The sequence below is a fragment of the Triturus cristatus genome, chromosome 11 (assembly GCF_964204655.1).
Source record: "Triturus cristatus chromosome 11, aTriCri1.1, whole genome shotgun sequence".
NCBI classification, from domain to species: domain Eukaryota; kingdom Metazoa; phylum Chordata; class Amphibia; order Caudata; family Salamandridae; genus Triturus; species Triturus cristatus.
Window position 1 is genome coordinate 125,220,777 of NC_140594.1, and position 20,868 is coordinate 125,241,644.

At 45.4% G+C, this 20,868-nt stretch overlaps 1 protein-coding gene across 2 annotated transcripts in view; it reads right to left on the reverse strand.

Annotated features, from left to right (window-relative positions):
* Positions 1–20,868, reverse strand: part of HNF1A (HNF1 homeobox A) — a 123,132-nt gene that overhangs the window by 63,659 nt on the left and 38,605 nt on the right. For both annotated transcript variants that reach the window (XM_085636091.1, XM_085636090.1), the window contains exons 2-4: positions 17,637–17,836; positions 13,907–14,093; positions 6,368–6,606 (exon numbers count right to left, since the gene is read on the reverse strand). In XM_085636091.1, coding sequence (XP_085492217.1) covers positions 6,368–6,606; positions 13,907–14,093; positions 17,637–17,836 — 626 coding nt within the window. The remainder of the gene's footprint in view (positions 1–6,367; positions 6,607–13,906; positions 14,094–17,636; positions 17,837–20,868) is intronic.

A 20,868-nucleotide genomic window follows, 5' to 3' on the forward strand; every position in this document is an offset into this window, starting at 1 on the left:
GTCTAACTATTTTGGGTGGATGATACCTATTTTAAGTGTATTTTTATTGTGTATTTAGAGCAGACGATTGTCACGCCATCAGAAACACCTTTTAATAACTGTGTGTGTAGGTGGCTCTGTGGGTGGCTCTATTTCTGTGTGGGTGGCTCTGTGTGTGTGGGTGGCTTTGTGTGTGTGGCTCTGTGTGTGGGTGCAAATGCAATAGGTCTCGCATTTGAGAGTGATTAAGCTATTGACATTGTAAATAACAATGCTGTTTCTTTATTTTTATTTTTTTTTTAAACGTAGTTTATTGATTTTTTGCACAACCACTTATAAATCCTTACAAAATTGGTTTCACTATACACCTTGTAACCTAATCACAAGCCCCCCTCCAATCATACAATACCTATCGCAGGGCCATGGAAATCCTCCCAGATCTAAGCATCCCACAAACCAATAATCTGCATAACAAAAACCTCTACCCTTAAACACTATGAAAATTATAGAGTCCCTCCCCCTCCCTCAATCCCCACCAACCACGCAGGCGTTCGTCTCTGCCCTCAGATGTCGACCAGTGCAAGGAATACCTATGTGTTGAGTTATGTGATGTGCCCAGCTTGCTCCGGGGTCATCCCCCTCATCCCCGGCTCGGTCTTCGCCTTCAGCACCTGGCTCATAGTCTCGCAGTGCCTGTACTAACGCCTCCCACGCAGCTGCTGCCTGTAGCGCCTTATCATCGTTGCGCCTACGCGCCCATTGATACCGCAGCGCACCCTCGCTGGTGGCCCATTTGAGAAATTCCCCTTTCCATCGTGAACAATGCTGTTTCTTTATATGTTTTAAAAAACAAAAACATAAACAAAAATAATGTCATGAGCAATTCCAATAGCTCTAACTTTAACAATGCCAAGACCATTGCATTGTAAATGCTTGTTCTGGGTGCTTTCTCCTGCTTTTCCCTCGTTTTTTATCGCATTTAACACACAAGGCATCTTTCCCAGATACAACCATAACAATTCGAGCATTTACTGCAGCTTACATAGATAGTCAATACAAGTTACATTCTACCATTTGGTAGAGCGTTTCTGGTCTTTATTATTCGCAGTTCTCATTCTAATCCTAACTCCCTCTTCTGCCTCATCCCTGTGTGACAGTCCACATCTTGTCTATTATAGCACATCCGGGTGCATGGCCAGATAAGTTGTCATGGGTGCCCATATGTCTTTAGGTCTGGAGGCTGCAGGCAGCTCCTCTGCATACGTACTGAGTTGGTCTCTGCAATATACTATATCTTTCAGCCATTGCGCCACATTAGGAGCAGATTTCCACCCCCTACCCCCCAATGGCTCTCCACTTGCCTTTTGGCCAACAGAGTCGACACCGCCACCGGTTGCTAGGTTGTAATGTTGTTCCCAGTCCCAGCAGGCATTGCTGTGGGGTGCATTCCACCTTTTCCAACACCACTTCGGTCAGAATCTGTGTCACCTTGGTCCAAAAGTCATATACTGGAGTGCAGCACCATGCCAGGTGTATAGAGTCAGCGTCTACTGCGCCGCATCGAATACAATTAGCATTCTCTTTCAGTCCAAATCTACATAACTGACTAGGGGTATACTATATTTGCTGCAGAAATTTAAAATGGATTATGCTTTTCCCTCGTTTTTACTACTTTCTCCTAATTCTCACGCATTTTTCTGAGTGCTTGTCCTGCTTTTCCCTCGTTTTTCACGGATTCCCCTTGTTTTGTTTCTCATTTATCGATCCCCCCTGCCGCCTGTTTTCCCGCCTAACCCCGGCCGCCGCCTCCCAGCATCTCTCCCTCCTCCCAGGACATACGTATTGAAGGCGGCAGCGTGACCCCATTGAGCAGGCTCAGCTCTCCCGTGCTGCTGCACCGCTCTGCTTCCTCCCTGCTTTCGGAGTGCTTTGTCCTGCTTTTCCGTCGTTTTTGCAATACTTTCTTTGCGAAGCAGCTAGCAGCTCGAGCACTGTGCGCCCTCACGGGTGATTTGTCACGCTTTATAAATCTTGATTGATTGATCAATTCTAATCACAGTGTTGGCAACTGACTAAAAATTATCTCCATTCCTCAAATTGTAAATATTTGTAATCAAATGTACATATGTGTTGTGCTATGAAAAAAAGAACTGTACTTTTAAGGACTATTGCAACTATATGTGAAGTCCTTGCCCCACCACATCACGATGTCTAAAGCCTTATTTCAGCTGGACCCCAACACCCCACAATACTGGTCCATGTGCAGGAGCTCACCTTTGAGATGGTTCCTCTGCAATGAAGTGTTCTCTGTAAAGCACTCCACTGTTCCTCAAGCTAGGTTGGCGATTTAAAAAAAATAACTTCTAAAAATGGAAATATGTCCCATGTACCTTCACAAAATCAATCAATCATCATAATAGCCAAGAAAGTGACCTCTTGCTTATCGGGTCATTCAAAAAATCTCCAATGGTTGCCTGCAAGTGGATGGTGTTTAAGAGCCTTTGGGCTCACCGCTATCCACCCGCCAGATTACAAGTGTTTTTATAGTCTAGCAGGCCGACCTTTCAAAAAGGCGCCGCCATGGGAACATCATTGACTGTTAAGTCCATGCCGTGCAGGAACAGGGGGTACATGCATACAGGGGAGCACACCATGCCCCTCTGTATGTATCTGTAGGCCCAGAGGCACAAGGGAGCCCTGTCTGGCCCCCTTTGTTACCTCCACACCTCACTTTTCACAGCGGGCTCATTCCATGAAAATGGGGGCAGGGAGGAAACTCGTAATATGCTTGGCGGTGCTGTAGCGGCACTGCTAAACAGATTGCAGCCTCAAGACTGCTGCCCTCGATCTGACCGCTGCACTCATAATGCGGCGGTCGGACTACTGGTTCGGTGGTCCTCGGCTGCCACCGCACCTCCATCAGGTCCTCTGCTCTTCAACATTTGTTTACTTGCTACGTCCCTGTTCACCCTCTCTGCTCAGCGCAGACCTCTTTATTAACTTAAAATCAAAAACTGTGACAAGGGAGCAGGGCTTTATCGTACAAAGGTGTGCTCCTTTGGAATTCACTCCCCGGCAACTCTCGCTCCATTTCCAACTACACAGTATTTTGAAGATTACTAAAAACCTGGCTTTTTTAGCGATAGGTCTTGCTTTTTTTGGTCTTTGTAGCTCGCACCAGGATGCCTTCCGGCATTGAGCGTTCTATAAAAACCAACCTAACCTAACCCATAATCTTTTTACCATTACACAAATTCTCCATAATGTGATCCCTTTACCGCCCCACTTGCTGTACATGTGATGTGTGTATCACCACATAGGATATACATAGGATATACAAGTGATCAACTTACCTGAGCACGTAATGTACAAAATAATAACAATACCATGGGACATTGTGTGTAAGCTGTTTACCCCCATGCAGTTTGTGATAAACAAAAACATGCGATCTCTTTACCATCACAAATGGCTTACAACTTGCGATCTTCTTATCATCACATTATGCATTAAATATGTGGTCAGCTATCAATAAAACAACAGTCACCCTCACAGGAGATCCTGACATGTAATCTGTTTTTTGACATACAGGGCATTCAGTTGCGATATTTTTCCTGTCACACAGAACCCACAACATATTATATCTCAATCACACATAACTTAAAACATTATTTACTTTCCATCAACCGGGGCCTGCAGAAGTGATCTAGTCACCATCAATGAGGGCTTGGACAAGATCTACCTACCATCTGTCAAGGCCTACGACATGTGATTTCCTTCCCATCACACAGAGCCTTTAGCATGTGTTCTATTCACCAGCAGAGAAAGCAGTCAATGTGGTCTACTTACCATAAACAAGCATTGGCAATACCAATAGGACTGGCTTTAAAGAAATGTTGTGTGGTAATGTGAAGCATTACAAGTGATTAGCATGGGAATACAAATGTATTTGTGTGGAAGCACAAAACTGTAGAATTACATTGATGTAGGTTAAAAGGTGAGGTGACAGTTGCACTGTCGAGCCAGACCTAGAAATCTATGTAGGTTAATGACAATCCTCCTCCCATCTGTGGAAATGCCACAGAAAAAAACAACACATTATTTAGTTATCTAAGACACTTTAATAGCATTCCAATACCATGCTTCTGCCCTTGAAAGTTGAAGCTTATGCAGCTGCATAAATGAACAAAATGATCACAGCTGCTTTGAAGCAAGGCTTAGCCTGAATGTGACCGACACTGGCCCACCCTGACCTGTCGGGATTAGCCATCACATCATCCTGCTTTAGTTTGTGCTGCCCCATCACATGCACCTGATTAGAGTTACATAAAATGCAATCTTGCTAAATGTATCCTGTCCGCGCATTTTCACAAATCTCTGATCACTGCCACTCAAACCCATTAGTGTTCTGAACCAAATGCCCCTTTGCAATGTTACAGCTCCCTGACGGCCAATCGCTATGTCGCAAACACAAACATTGCACTGAATCACACTCTCAGAATCTTTTCTGTACATCGTAATGTAGCAACAACCCCACGCATAATCACAATATCAGAGCAACTATTGCCAAGTCACTGTTACTGAAGAACCCTGTTTCCAACTAGAAATCCCCTCTCCCAAATTGAATGCACAACTATAATGACACAGCAACCTTTTGTTCAATGGCAACGTCACAAAAACACCAAGCTCTATTACAATGTGACAACAACGGCATGCATGTCCAATTACAATTTCACAAAAACCACAAAGTTCACTTATAACAGCAGAACCACCCGGATACCACAATGTCACAACATCCACACAACTAATTATATTACCACAACAGCAACTACAAAGTCCCAACGACTTTGTGCCCAATCGCAACATGGAAAACTAGCCCACACCCAATTATAAGTCACAACATCTCCATGGCCAGACACGATGCCACAACAACCACAAACGCCTTTGCTATTGCAAAGTCACAATACACTAAATCCTCGTCAGTGCAACCATTTACCCAATTACAATGTACAATAACCTATGCCTTAGAACAGTATTGCTACAACTCCATGATCACATTGTCAGAATTACCACACCGAACAACAATCACAAGTGATGTGACATATCACATGTGACAGCAGTCACGTGGTTATCCACTGTACCACATAAATCCCACTGCCAATCGTGTCACTGCAACCCCACACCAATTGCACGTTCTTTAGCAAACTTGTTGAATCACAAAGTCACAGCAAACCCACGGGTAATTACAATATGACAATAGATGAAAAGCCAGCTATCCAGTGACAAGACAAGAACTCTACACTCCGACTGCAATATTGCAAACAATCTACATTTAAATAGAACTGTCACAACTATGCAACACCAAATAACAGCGCGATAACACCATCCTCTTCAATCACATCCCAGGATCCCCAAAGTCAATTACACTGTCTCAGCTACACCATGCCTAGTTATAAAGTCAGAAGTCCTCACCCAGTTCCAAAGTTACAGAAATCCAATATTCAATTACAATATCACAATAACGCTAGGACGAATTATAATATCACAACTCCACACAGGGTTACAATCTCACTACAACCCCGCTTCCTGTCAGTTACAATCCCTCCATCGCCAATCACAATGTTGGAAAAATCCCAAGGGGATTCAGAACATCACAGTCAAGCTACGCCTAATCACAGCCGTCCTAAGAACTCCAGGCCCAATCAAACATCACAACAAACCCAAGGGTCAGGCATTGTACCTCAACCACATATCCAACCACAATGTTGCAGGACCATTATTGCTACTTACAGTATGACAACCCAACACCCAACCACAATGTTTCAAAACCATCACACAGGGCCACAACGATTCCCATTGGCCAATCAGTGTCAAGAGTACATTACCAATCACAGTCACAAACCACACCCAGCAACGATGCCACATCCAACTCCTTTCTGGTTGATTAAAATATTGAAAGCATTCGAACTGCCAAGAATTTTATAGGAAGATGTGTAATGGGCATATATCACATGCATGGTATAATATACGACTTCTGTCATTGTGGTTTTTAATGTTCAATACTACTTTAGAACTTCAATCTCAAACAAATCGTGTGATTGCATGAGGAAAAAAACATTTCTGAAAAATGTACTGTATTTCGATGAGCAATGCTTACCTAATTACTATGTCACCGCTGCCTAGGAACCAATCAGAATGTCATAACAAGCCCACCATCGATGAGTTTCACATTCACCCAGTGTCTAATCACAATGTCACAACTGCAGGCCCAATTACAAGTTCACAACAACCTCACACACAATTCCAACGTCACAACAGCCTAGCATCCTATCTCATTTCAAGCCTGATCAGGACACCCTGGTTCCCCCCCCGCTACCGGCTTGGTACTTACCATGGACTTTGCTTGGGGAGAGCGCGGAGGATGGCTGCAGGGGAGAGGGGTTGTGGGCTGGTAAGGAGGCAGTGGAGCTTGGCGTCTGCCCAGTGTAGGTGTCCATGGCCAGCTTGTGCCGAAAGGCTTCCTCCTTCCTGCGGTTGGCGAACCAGTTGTAAACCCGCACCTCGGTCACCAGGTTGGATCCAAGCCCTTGGGCCTGAGAGGGGGAGACCCCTCGCTGCAGACACTCTGCCCTAGAAAAGCAAAGGAAAAATCATTCTATTTCTTTATTGAGAGGTTTTATAAAGGGCTTTAGGTCTCCTTTCAATTACTTCAGAGGGCTATGATCGGTGCACGCATTAGTTATTACATTTGAAACTACACGAGTAACCACACATTCACAGAAGCTTTACGCCATCACCCCAATTCAGAAAAAAGGCAGGCATTTACTCCCCTAGGTATTCTCTTACTCTGCAGTAAATTTCCGACTTTTTACAAATGTATTAGGGTTTCCGATGTATACCTGGAAAGCTATTATAGTCAAAATTCCCCAAGTGTGCTCCCCAAAAACTTTGGAGAAATCACAGTTAATGCAATTCAAAGCCATTTTCACATGCATGATGTACATGCGTACACGTTGTACATTCACGCATGGCAAAATGTACTACATTAATTGCACTGAACTTTGAGTTTGTGTTTTTCCTCTCCATGGTGGATTTTCCCCCACAGGAGAAGCCCCTTCCTTTAATCCCCGCGATTTTGAAGATTTGTGGGGTGATCCCTTCCCATTCTCGAAACAGAGTTACTCCTGCTTATGGCAAGAGTAAATCTCTGGATATTTCCAGAGTGGGAATGAGCACGGCGGGGTTTATCAATATTTTAAGTGTTCCAAAAAAACTTTTATGTACAATCCCTTCCTGTATCGCTCCTTCCCTCCCCAGAGAGACGGTTTATGACACATAATTGTATGTGTGTGTAAATCTCTTCATGAGTTTAGATCATGATTTGAGAATCAAAAATATGGGTTTAGATAGTAAAATGGCCATTTCTACGGATGAGGTCTAATACATTCGGCAATGGGAGTATTCACATGTTTAGAGATCACAGCCTAACCTAGAAAGTGACTTTCATGACTGCAGCATACGCCCTGTCATCTGAGTCAATACAGGTTTATTTCAGCCGGTGTCGTTGGCCGCTCCTTAGACTGCGTCGGGTACCAGGGGACTGCGCTTTCTTTACAGCGGGAGTTGAACCTCTGCCGTTGAAGCATGGAACCCACCCACACATTTCTTTGCTGCCTTAGAGGAATCCCTGTGCCTTTCTTTGGCAGGAGATGCTCTGGTTTCTCATCTCCCCGTTCCTGTCCTGCTCCATTTATTGCAAATGTACAAAATGCTGACCACGCCCACTCCAGGGGAGGTACCTGAAGGGCGATTCCCACTGACTCTTCCTTGACTTTACTCTCGGAGGCCCCCACTGCTGGGCTTGTGCTCCAGTTCAGACCCCTGATGGCCCCATGCTGTGTGAGGGCGGGGGGGGGGGGGTTATTTGAGGGGGTTGAGTTACTTCCTGGAACATTAATAGTCAAGAGTCCCTGGCAATTTCCATGAGGCGAGACAACCTTGCCAAGTAACAACCAAGGGAACACACAAGAAGCAGTCGCCTTTTGTGACCGTGTATGGGGAGAGCTCCAGCAGACGCAATGGGGAGAGCTCCAGCAGACACAATGGGGAGAGCTCCAGCAGACACAATGATGTTTTGCTACCAGCACTGAACATCCTTCCTCGGTTCCTGACTCCGGGCTGAGTGCGCAGGGCACGTGGGGATGTTTTGTTTGTGTTGCTCACCGTAACTGGGAAATGTCAGTGATATTTTTGGGCCTGCAACCGAAGCATAATGTTTCTTCAAGTAACATTTTCTGGGAATTTCAATGTATTTTTAAATAAACATTACTTTCTCTTCCGAATAAAGAACTAAACCTTCCCTTTAACAAAGTTTTCAGTAATTTTTAAAGATTCTTTTACCGATAGACATTACCACTTGGTCAAAAAAGAAACATCTCAACATGGCCTTTGGCCAGGCTCAGGGGGATTAGTGCGCGTGGACATGGCCCGAGGCCATCGCTTGTGCCCAGGCACTATGCCCCCAGAGGTAACTGTGCATGGTCAAAGGTCCTACACCCAAACCCTGTGAGCTTAGACCCTGCTATGCATGGCCTGATGCGTGATGCTGTTCGATGTGTCCTCTGGGCAGAGACGGGGGATTCTGGGGGGTGTGTGTTCATGCACGGTTATTCTGGCATACATGCTTCCCATAAAGTGACAGGCACATGTCATGAAATGTAGCAGGCGAGAGAAAGATGGCAGCTTCCAGGTATTAACTTTCTGCTTTCAAACGGGGTACAATGTACAGAAGTTACTTTTGGAAAAACATAGAATGACTGTCTGATTCTGGGATTTTGTGCGGGAGCCAAGAAATCGTCACGAATGAGCTGGATGGAAAGTCCCCTTTATTTGTTCATGAAACCGCACTTTGTACTTTGCTTCTCCTTTCTTGCACTACCCATTCATACCGCGCATTTTTGGAATACATTCAAACTCGTCAGGTCCTTTTCGTAGTCATGTGTCCTAGTCCTAGACTTTTCAGAGCACATTGCACATTAATCAAAGTCAAAACTTTTTATTAGTTCTCTAAATATCAATTTTATAGATCCACCCAGGGTATTACATCTTACAGTGTTTCGCGAGGATTGCATGTCTGTCTCTGTCCCTATAGATCGGGTGACAACAAACTTTCTAATATTTGATTCAACACCTGAGGGATGGCTGGCTTCTAATCAGATCATGATCTGTAAGACTCTGCAGCAACGATGCCCACTTGTATGTAGAACACGGGCTCTAACACTGTGCTGCAACCTCTGGACGAACGTGTACAGTGGGCAGGGCGATCTTCCCTGGATGAGCCTCAACTGTCTTCCATTCAATGCTTTCAGACGGATCTTGCCCCTCACATCTGATCTCTGATAGTAGATTGTAATGCTGCTGACCAATGGTGCCAGATTCTTTCTCTCCAAGGTCCATACCAAACACTTTGCTGTTATAAGCTGACTCCAGGGATCATCCCTAGGGAAATTATCTAGTGTGGTCCACAAAAAGATTGTCTTTTAAGTATGAGCACAAACAGTCCTAATCAATATTCTTAATAAAATAAGCATTACTCATGCAATGATATTCTAACAAACAACACAACTGCCGTGCTCATTTGAACGATTTGTCCCTATGGAGTAATATCTGTCGCCACTAAGATGACAAAGATGCAGTTGCTTCAATCACAAATAACTAATTTCTTTTGGACAAGAAAACTCTTGAATGCCAAGGGTCCGGCGGATCACATTTCCTTGTATACATATAATTTATAATTTGCACAATGGCTCAGTCGAATCAAATCGAACCAATTGCCTTCTTACCCAAATAATATTATAAGAGGTGATGCCAACTGATAAACCATGAACTTTTGTTCCCATTCTGTTTTTTATGGTCCACATGTTGCCCAGCTGTTGTCATCTGGAATAGGGTAAAGCATGTGAAGGGAAATGTTTTGAAATCTAAACCAAATACCTACTTATTTGCTTTGATAGCGCCTGGGTTCTCAATCATAGGCTGGGAGCAGTTGTACATTAGTTGTGACTTTGAGATTATCCAGCTCCTTAACCTGACAGCTCATCAGAGATGCAAGTGTTGATCAAACCACCAAGTCTTTTCCCCTCATTAGAACATGTGCTTGTTTTTGTGGCTGTTCTGCATGCGTTCATCCAGTTGTTGTCATGGATAGACATCTGGCCGGTGTCAATGCTAGTTGAGCCCTCCGTTTAAATGCAAAGGATCTAGGTTATTCTTAGTTTTAATTTGTACAGAAGGTATAGTTAGTTTTGGGCTGTCTGGGTTTTCTTGATAACATGGATTTTGAAGGAGAGTTGGAATCAGTGATGAATCCAAGTGATTTTGCATGCTGATATCTGGCATGTGAGTCCACAGAGCTCCATGTCTGACTGTCATTTTTGAGCTGGGTTTGTTGGTTGATGTTAGTAATGACATTGGGTTTGGTTGGTGAGGTAGGTACTGGACATTCAGGTTTGGATAATACAGTCTTTGAGTGGTCGATACCTTGGTTGTGGGTCTTCCAGGTAGAATTGTGTGTCATCTAGCCTATTGGTAGATCTTTGTTTTTTGGGTGGACCTGAAAGGCTTTAGGTACAGTGGGACTTTGGGAGTGACTGGTATCTGCTGGGATCAGGCGTCCATCTGGTGTTGGTATTCGCTGAGGAGATATGAGCACATTTAGAATAAGTGTAGGATCATTCCAAGTGTGTTGACACAATGTCCATCGGGGCTTGTCGTGTTCAAAGATTGCTAAAACATCAAGCAAGATCTAGGAGCAAGGGTCAGTGTTGTCTGTGTCAAGAAGGCCCATCGGCTAGGACTTGGGTAATTGCTGTCTGAGTGTTAGGATGAGAGCCCTCTACATGGCATCAAAAAAGCTATATGGCTCCACTCTGTTAAATGTATTTGGCCTTCCATTTGTTATTTCTCCACCACCAAACTCAACCCTGCCTCCACTGGAAGTGCTCCACAGTTTAACATTGCTTGCATGTGTGTGAGTGCTTAACAGTAAGCATGATGCAAAGGTATTAATATGGGGTACTTTGTGCATGGCTGCACAGAAATATTGGTTTCTCTGCAGGCTGTCCTTTCTCCATAGTGAACACAAAAGCCTGTATGTTCTTGTGCTTATGACGCCCTCCCTGCATGTAAAATAGGACCCTTCAATACAGTGAACTCGTCCCGCCTCCCCTCTTCCTGTGTTGCTGACGATAGCCTAGAAACAGGGACCTTTGCTTGGTCTTTTAGGTCAAAATGCTTCCCCAATTTGACCAGTTCAAACTGGCCTGACCTGAGCCAACTTGAACAATGGAAAAAAGAGGAAGATGGTCTTCTTCCTGTTTGGGAGAAGATCTTGTATTTGAAACAAAGCAGACATTTCTTTGGCTCAGGCTTCCTTCAATGACCACTAAAGTCATAAATATTTGTGTCCTTTAGTGAGTTGTCTGTACATCGCCCTTTGTTCCTCTTACCTGGGAAGACGAGAAGCAAGGCTGCACTGTTAGATGAGCTGCCCTCTCTGACCACCGAAAGCCCTGCACATGGCCCAAGCGACTGAAGAGCTGCATGGATGTCCTAAGAAGCCCCAAAACCCCTGCAGCACAGCCAGCTGGAAGTAGAACAAAACAACACAGACTGAACCATGCTTGAGCCCTGGAGCTGCAGAGAGGTTTCCTTGAGGTTGCACTAGTGAGGCTACACCATCTGTGATCATGCTTGGAAGCCATGGTTGGTTCATAACCTGAAAGTGCAGTTCCAGTTGGAAATGGTGAAGCCTTAGGGTCCAATGTTGAAAAGTGTGGGTGATAATGCAGTGAATGCTGACACAGTACTACAATTAGATGGGTTGGGCCATTGACTGGCCTCATAACTGAAGTGCACCAACTGGCCAGTGGTTTCTAGCCATATGTATCTAGATAGTGAGACCTTTGCACCATAACACTTTCATGTTGACCTGACTTGAATGGGACCTTGTTGTTTAAGTGGTAGGTTTTTGGTAATGGGAGTTCTCCTATTGTTCTCCTGGAAAGTCAGCAGATTGGACTTCACCCCTTTGAGTTATCAGGTGTTGCACCCAGACCCGGCGGCACGTCATACAGAGGGCTGGATGTATCATAGTAAAGTTGCTATGCTGCATTTTGCTTTGTTTGTCACCTCTGTACCACTGACTGATACTTTGCGCCTCTTTTAAAGTGTAGTGGATGCAGGACAGCCGCCTAAATGTGTTGGAGAGCCCGCCCACCCCAAAAGTCCCGAAGTCTCCCAAGTTCAGTCCAGGGTAGCTCCAAATTATAACATTGGCCATAAAGTCAGTGCAATAGAAAATATAGTGCCTAGCACATACACACTATGAAAATGCTGCACTCTTATCCATGGCACAGAAGGAACTAGCACCTTCTGGTTTCCACGGGGAAGCGTAGTTACAATGTTCCTTTTATTTACCTATAAATAAAAACCCTGTTTGTTGAAGAAATACTACTGACTGGAAATTGAGTAGGAGTCTAATGCTTAAAAGGAAAGACTTCATTCTCCAGCTGGAGTGTATTGTTGTTCAGGCCTGTGGACAGCAATGATAAATGAAGTACCCACACAGGATACTGTCCAGGAACCAATGATTGCCCCAGGACCCTTGGAAAAGGCCCGACACTCAGTGCTGCAGCATGGTCTGAAGGCATACTGGCAGCCGAATAGGAGACAGATGGCGATAACTTGGGTTTGCTTTTGGTTAGTGACGGCTTTTCTGATTTCCTTTTGGATGAGTGGTTCTGGATGTGATGGTTTGCCATTGCAACCTTCAGGGTGATGAGTCGAGATGGACAGGTGGCATTTAAGTGTAAAACTCATGTACTGAATTGCAGCAATTATGGCTTAACTTGTCTAAATATTAGTTGGAGTTGACTAAGGTACACCTCCTACATAGGAACGGGGTTGAGAAAGAAGATCAGGGATGTAATCCCTTGATTGCTTAACAGCAATCCCCATTACTCCTAGCCCATCATTTTCATTTCACTGTCACTGCGCCCTGCCTGCCCCCACAGCTGTTTATGGTTTTGTACCTCTAAGGAGCTCAGATATTGTGAAAATGCTTCTGAATAAGGTGTCCTCTAATAGTAACCCATTGGACTATGGGGTTCAGACTATCAGAATGTCGGTAGGAATTTCCTGCCTTGAAGTGGTCCCCTCCCTTCACCTTCCTAGTCCTGATGAAGACCCGCATTTGAGGCATTCATTGGACCCCTTCTCCTCCCCATTTGTCGGGTCGAAACTTCAACGCTCTTTCATTAAGCCTAGTTCGTTTGGATAGCTGTGCAGAATGGCAATAGTAACTTAACAACTGGACCACTTCTAGATGCGACATATGTTATGTAGAAATTGTGTACCGGACAGGCTTCCATGTACAACAATATGATTTTTGATTTCTGTTTTTGAAATCATGTCTGCTGCCCTAACCTCGTGACTGTGGATTGAATCTACGAGATTGTTCTTCTTTTCCATATAGTGGTAGGAGAACTTTTGATTTATTCAGTTCTCCCATGCCTCTTGTTGCTTTTCCCGAATGGACCATTGTTTGTCTGTATCATAAGCTACCCAGGTCCTTCGGGTTAATTTTGGGTTACCCCCTAAGTTCTGTGTGCCCTCTTCCATCACTGCATTTTGCACTCCACCCTCACCAGTTCCACTCCTCCACCACCTATTGCTCCCGTCTTTACCGGCTGTACTCTTCTTTCAGAACTTAGTACCTCACCCATTACTCTCCCCTATGAGAGGTACTTCCTCGCACCTGTTTCTCTCCACCTTCACCTTTTAGCTTTCCACCAGTAAAGATCCTTCATTTCACCTGGTGTTTTGATTCCTCACAAGTTGCTCGTCCCGTCACCTGTTGCTCCTCTCTCACCTGTTGCACTCCTCCACAAGCGCCTCGCGCTCCTCCTTGCTCGGGTTCTTCTGCCTCTCATAGGCATGGAACAGGATCTGCTGCGACGCCGGCCCCCACTTGAAGCGGTTCCTCCTCGCCTTCTTGGTTGGGAGCTCCTCCCCATCGGGCTCCTCGCTCATCATTCCCTGTCCTGCATGGGTGAACTCTGGGAAACATGGGAGGCCGCTGTTAGCGCTAGCGCTCATGTAGTACACTTGGGGACAGCTGGGTAGAACTACTGGGGACATGGAGGGTGCTGAACAAATACTACTGGAGACCACTGGACACAAACTCCTATCAAGTACCTCAAGACACACACTACAATCAGGGGCTCTTACATACAGACTTCACTCAGGAGCACCTAGACACACACTGCAATCAGGGTCACCTAGATACAAACTCCTATCAAGTACCTCAAGACACACACTGCAATCAGGGGCTCTTACATACAGACTTCACTCAGGAGCACCTAGACACACACTGCAATCAGGGTCACCTAGATACAAACTCCTATCAAGTACCTCAAGACACACACTGCAATCAGGGGATCTTACATACAGACTTCACTCAGGAGCACCTAGACACACACTGCAATCAGGGTCACCTAGATAAAAACTCCTATCTGGGGCCCCAAGACACACACTGCAATCAGGAACTACTAGATACAAACTCCTATCAGATGCCCCAAGACACACAATGCAATTGGGGGGGTCATACATACAAACTCCTTTCAGGGCCCCCAGGACACACACTGCAATCAGAAGCACCTAGATGCACACTCCTATCAGGGGCCCCAAGACACACACTGCAATCAGGAGCTCCTAGATGCAAACTCCTATCAGGGGCCCCAAGACACACACTGCATTCAGGAGCTCCTAGATGCAAACTCCTATCAGGGAACCCAAGGCACACACTGTAATCAGGAACTCCTAGGTATAAACTTCTATCAGGGACCCCAAGACACACACCGCAATCAGGATGTCATACATACAAACTCTTATCAGGGGCCCCAAGACACACACTGCAATCAGGAGTAACTAGGTACAAACTCCAATCTGGTGCCCCACGACACACACTGCAATCAGGAACTCCTAGATATAAACTCCTATCAGGTGCCACAAAACACACCCTGCAATCAGGGGGTCATACATACAAACTCCTATACGGGGCCACAAGACACACACTGCAATCAGGAGAACCTAGATGCAAACTCCTATCAGGGGCCCCAAGATACACACTGCAATCGAGAGCTCTAACATATAAACTCCATTCAGGGGCCCATGACATGCACTGCAATCAAGGGCTCCTACATGCAAACTGGCCGGAGACACACTGCAATCAGGGGCACCTAGATACAAACTCCTTTCAGGGGCCTCAAGACACACACTGCAATCAGGGGCACCTAGACACGCGCCGCAGTTAAGGGTTCCTGCATACAAGCTCCTATCTGGAGCCCCACAACACACACTACAATCAGAGGCACCTAGGTACAAACTCCTATATGGGTCCCCAAGACGCATACTGCAATCGGGCTCATGCATACAAACTCCTTGCAGGTGCCCCAAGACACACACTGCAATCTGTGTCACCTAGACATGCACCGCAATCAAGAGTTCCTCCATACAAACTCCTGTCCGGGGCCACCAGGCACATACTGCAATCAGAGGCCCCTAGTTACAAACTCCTATCAGGTGCCCCAAGACACACATTGCAATCAGGGGCACCTAGACATGCGCCGCAGTTAAGGGTTCCTGCATACAAGCTCCTATCTGGAGCCCCACAACACACACTACAATCAGAGGCACCTAGGTACAAACTCCTATATGGGTCCCCAAGACGCATACTGCAATCGGGCTCATGCATACAAACTCCTTGCAGGTGCCCCAAGACACACACTGCAATCTGTGTCACCTAGACATGCACCGCAATCAAGAGTTCCTACATACAAACTCCTGTCCGGGGTCACCAGGCACATACTGCAATCAGAGGCCCCTAGTTACAAACTCCTATCAGGTGCCCCAAGACACACATTGCAATCAGGGGCACCTAGATACAAACTCCTTTAAACACACACTGTATGCAGGGGCACCTAGATACAAACTCCTATCAGGGGCCCCCAGACACACACTGCAATCAGGAGCTCCTAGATGCAAACTCCTATCAGACGCCATAAGACACACACTGAAATCAGGGGCACCTAGATGCAAACTCCTATCAGGAGCTCCAAGACATGCACTGGAATCAGGAGCTCCTAGGTGCAAACTCCTATCAGGGGCCACAAGACACACACTGCAATCAGAGGCACCTAGATACAAACTCCTATCAGAGACCCCAAGATACACACTCCTATCAGAGACCGCAAGATACACACTGCAAGCAGGAGCTCCTAGAGGTAAACTCCTATCAGGGGCCACAAGACCCACACTGCAATCAGAGGCACCTAGATACAAACTCCTATCAGGAATCACAAGACACACACTGCAATCAGGAGCTCCTAGATACAAACTCCTATCAGGGGCCCCAAGACACACACTGAAATCAGGGGCACCTAGATACAAACTCCTATCAGGAGCTCCAAGACATGCACCGGAATCAGGAGCTCCTTGATAAAAAAAAAAACTCCTTTCAGGGGCTCCAAGATGTGCACTGCGAACAAGGGCTCCTACACACAAATTCCTATCAGGGGCCCCAAGACACACACTGTAATCAGGAGCTCATAGATACAAACTCCTAATAGGGGCCCCAAGACACCAACTGACATTAGGAGCTCCAAGACCCAAACTCCTTTCAGGGGCCATAAGACACAGGCTAGCGCTATATGCCCCAAGCCCCACTCTTTTTAGTGCCCCCACTTGCCACTGCTAAATCCATTTATATATCACAAAACCAGAGGAGGGTGCACATCACATTTGTGACCTGAGCCCCACAAAAGCTTCCGAAAAACTGGCATAAAGTCATATCTGGGCCAAAGGGGCACACATTTCTTATGGGTCCCTGAACACTCATGGCCATCTCTGCTCCCCGTCACCATGTACCCTCTTGTCTTAAAAGCTCCTCTCCACTCTGCCTGCGCCCCATGTGCTCCTATTCTGTTGGATGCTCCACTCCTCCTAAGACCCTGTGCTACTCTTGTGCTGGATGTTCCTCTCTGTTTCTCCTATGACCTCTTTAATCCTGTTGTTGGGGACTCCTCTCTTCCTTTGAGCCCTAGGCCCCTCCTTTCCTTCTGAGACCCAGTACCATCTTCTTATGTATGGTCCTCCGGTGGCCCCATGTGCTCCTCTTGTCTAGGATGTTCCTCTCTGGGACCCTTGTAATTCTCTATTGATGAATGCCCTGCTCCTCCAGCGAGCCCTATTGAGCCCCTCTTATGCCGCCTACACCTTTCCTTCTGTGACACTATACCCTCTTAATTTGATGGTCCTCCTGTGATCCAGTGTTCATCTTGTGTTGGATTTTCCTGCCTGTGAACTATGTACCCCTTTTGTGTAGGGTACTCTTCTCCTCTTCTGGCCATGTACCCCTCTTTTGCTGTCTCTGCCTGTGACCCCTTGGGTGGAATCCCACCATGTTGAAAAAGCCTAGTCTGTTCCTATACAGATGGCTACACCACCCTCTCTTTGTGGGGTGTTATCCCAGAAACACTTTTCACAAGGTCCCTCTTGCCCAGGGTGTATCCCACCCTCTCTTCCCATTCCTCCTTACTTACGCTTGGCGATCTCCCGCTGCTTCCCGACGTACCAGGCGTAGAGGGCAGCCCTCTTCTGCGTCTTCATGGGGGTGCCCTTGTTTAGGTGCTGGGAGAGGTGGGACTGGTTGAGGCCCGTGGTGTCCACCACCTCACGCTGTGGGATGTTGTGCTGCTGCAGGTAGGACTTCACCAGCTTCGCCACCCTCCACGGGTCTTCCCTGGCAGGACACAAATCCTCCTATTGAAAGATTGCAGTTCTGGGCGTTTACACGTATGCACGCAGATGTACGCACATACAAATGCACGCACATTGCCATATTAATCAATTTATCCTCCATGCATACATTTGTACTTTAGTTAAACACACAACTATTCACATGGAGACACATAGCATGTTTTTTTCACCTATTTTAGTATAGTAGACTTCTGCATGCACACAACCATTCTATTCAATATATTATGTACGCATACCTCATATTCTAACCAAATTTATCACAAATGGGGGCTATTCACAAACGTGACCAACACTTGTAAGAAATGTTAAAGTGTAGTCATTCAGTAAAGCCATTTACTCTTACACTTTTGAGTAACTTTACTGCTTTTGGATATTCACAAAATGCAACTGTAAAGTCACTCAAATTATACACTTCCACATCTCCACTCCATGAAAAAGGGGGTGTACTAAATTTAGAAGTATGAGATACTACTGCCAAAAACAAACTGTAGTAAGTCCAGCACCACACATTGCCAACCACTGATACTACAACACTTTCCCATAGAACATAATGGAGATGAGGACTAAAAATAACCTGTAGGAAATAATGGTAAAATAAATTAAACTATTTAAAATTGTTAAACTTATAAATAAATATAATTTACTGTTAAGAAAAATACCTAAAAATATTACATTTTTATTTTTTTATTATGAAATATATTTAACAACTTTTTTAAATGAAAAAATAATGTAACCTTTATTTTCATTAAACTGTAAGTATACTACTTTTAATAAATTCTATAAATCGGCATTTAAAAAACTGTTAAGATAAACGAGAATAGTGTGCTCCGCGTGACATCCATATTCAACACCACAGTACTGTACCAGAAAATTAACAGTGTATGAAATCGTTCTCCCATAGAAGTCATAAAAATTGTATAATAATCCACATTTGTATAGCGCGAACAATCACCCGTAAGGATCTCTAGGCGCTGGGGGCCGTTGGGAAGATGAAGCAAGCTATTGCCCAGAGTCACATGGTGCTGGGCTAATCTGCCGCCGGCGCCGGGGATCGAACTGTGATCCCCAGATTCTGGAGTCAGTCGCCCTGGCCGCGGCGCCACACCTCTTCCCATTATACATTAAAACAACAGTGCAGAAGCCCCTCACTTATGATCATATAGTGAAAATACAGCATTCTGTGCTCCCCAGGTCCCCCTGGCTCCCATGGCCTGTCCCCATGCTGTTCCAGATGGATCCTTCTGTGTTCCACCCAGGCTCCCCATATCTTGAAATGTTTCTGGGGGCATCTACTTGACAGATAGATCAGGCATTCCTTTCCATACCCTTTGCTCAAGCTTCCTCCGTGTCCTTCCAGGCCCTAGCGATGTCTCTCTTGGCCACAATTAAGCCCAGCCATAGGAGCGCCCTCTGGTACCGTGTGCACCCCAGGTTGTTAGTGATGTGCATAAGTATAAGTTTGGGATCCCAGGGGACAGCCCATCCCAGTACACCCTTGAGTTTCCTTAGTACAGTTCCCCTAGTAGTGGGCAAATCCCGGGCACTCTCAGAACGTATGAGGCAAATCATCCTGCGGATCACCCTTCCGTAGGCAGTCACGTTCTGGAATGACCCCCATCCTGTGAAGTCTGGCTCTAGTGAAATATACACTATGGAGCACCTTTAGGTGAATCATCTGAAATTGGGACGCTATAACAGACTCTTCTAGGATTTACACTGCCTCTCTCCAATCATCGTCTTCCAGCATGCCCAAGTCTCACTCTCAAGTCACCCGAACCCCCACCAGGGTGCTCTGGCATGCTGTGCAATAGTATTTTATAAAGTTCCGACAACTTATGCATCCTGAGGTGTGTGAGCAGGACTTTGACTTCCACTGAGGAGAACTGAGGAATAGTGCCTAGTGATTGTATTGTGGGGAGAATGGCATTCCTAGCAGGAGATAATGGCAGAAGAGGGTGCGGTGTAATACAAACAGGATGAGGGGAGAGGCTATTAATACCGCACCTGACAGATGAATAGTGTTTTTATTTAAAAGTCTTATAGTGCTACGAACCAAGGAGCACTCCCCTCTACGCTCCTCAACCAGGAACAAGTCCTATCACAAAATTAAACACAAAAGGGTTCAGCACTATTAAAAAAAGTCAATGACTATATGAAGGAATGTCCAAAACGTCAATGTAATTTTCTTTGAAAAAATTATTTTCTTTATTTCGTATTTTCATAAACATGAAGAATCATAGCCTCATAGACATGAAGAATCATAGTCGACGCGTTTCGTCTCTAAAAGGAGACTTCTTCAGGGCTTCACAAATCAGTATAGAGGGTGTTCAGATTGATTGTTTGTGTAGTTCAAACTGGTAACTGGAAATTCCAATTTTTCAACAGACTTCTTATATGATTTAAGAAGTCTGTTGAAAAATTGGAATTTCCAGTTACCAGTTTGAACTACACAAACAATCAATCTGAACACCCTCTATACTGATTTGTGAAGCCCTGAAGAAGTCTCTTTTTAGAGACGAAACGCGTCGGCTATGATTCTTCATGTCTATGAGGCTATGATTCTTCATGTTTATGAAAATACGAAATGAAGAAAAGAATTTTTTCAAAGAAAATTACATTGACGTTTTGGACATTCCTTCATATATTCATTGACTTTTTTGAATAGTGCTGAACCCTTTGGTGTTTAAAAGGGTGCGGTGTAAGTCGAACTTGCGTTGCAAGACCTGCAAAGATTTAAGCGTCCAACCCCTGAGCATGCCCCCTACCATTGAGATGCCAATAGTATCCCAAGCCGAGAAGCCCCACAAGGCGGCCACCTGTGGCAATCTAGTACCGTGCCATAATGAAGTCTTCAACGTAATGCAGTCAGCCCATCCCACCTTCCTGAGGGCCACTTTCCAAAACTAAAACACAACCTGCGTAGCAGGTGGGAGATTTGCTGGGATAGCCCCCCATAGAGCACATGAATGAAATCTCAGTCTCCCAACAACCATCCCTCCACAGCATAAGCTGGAT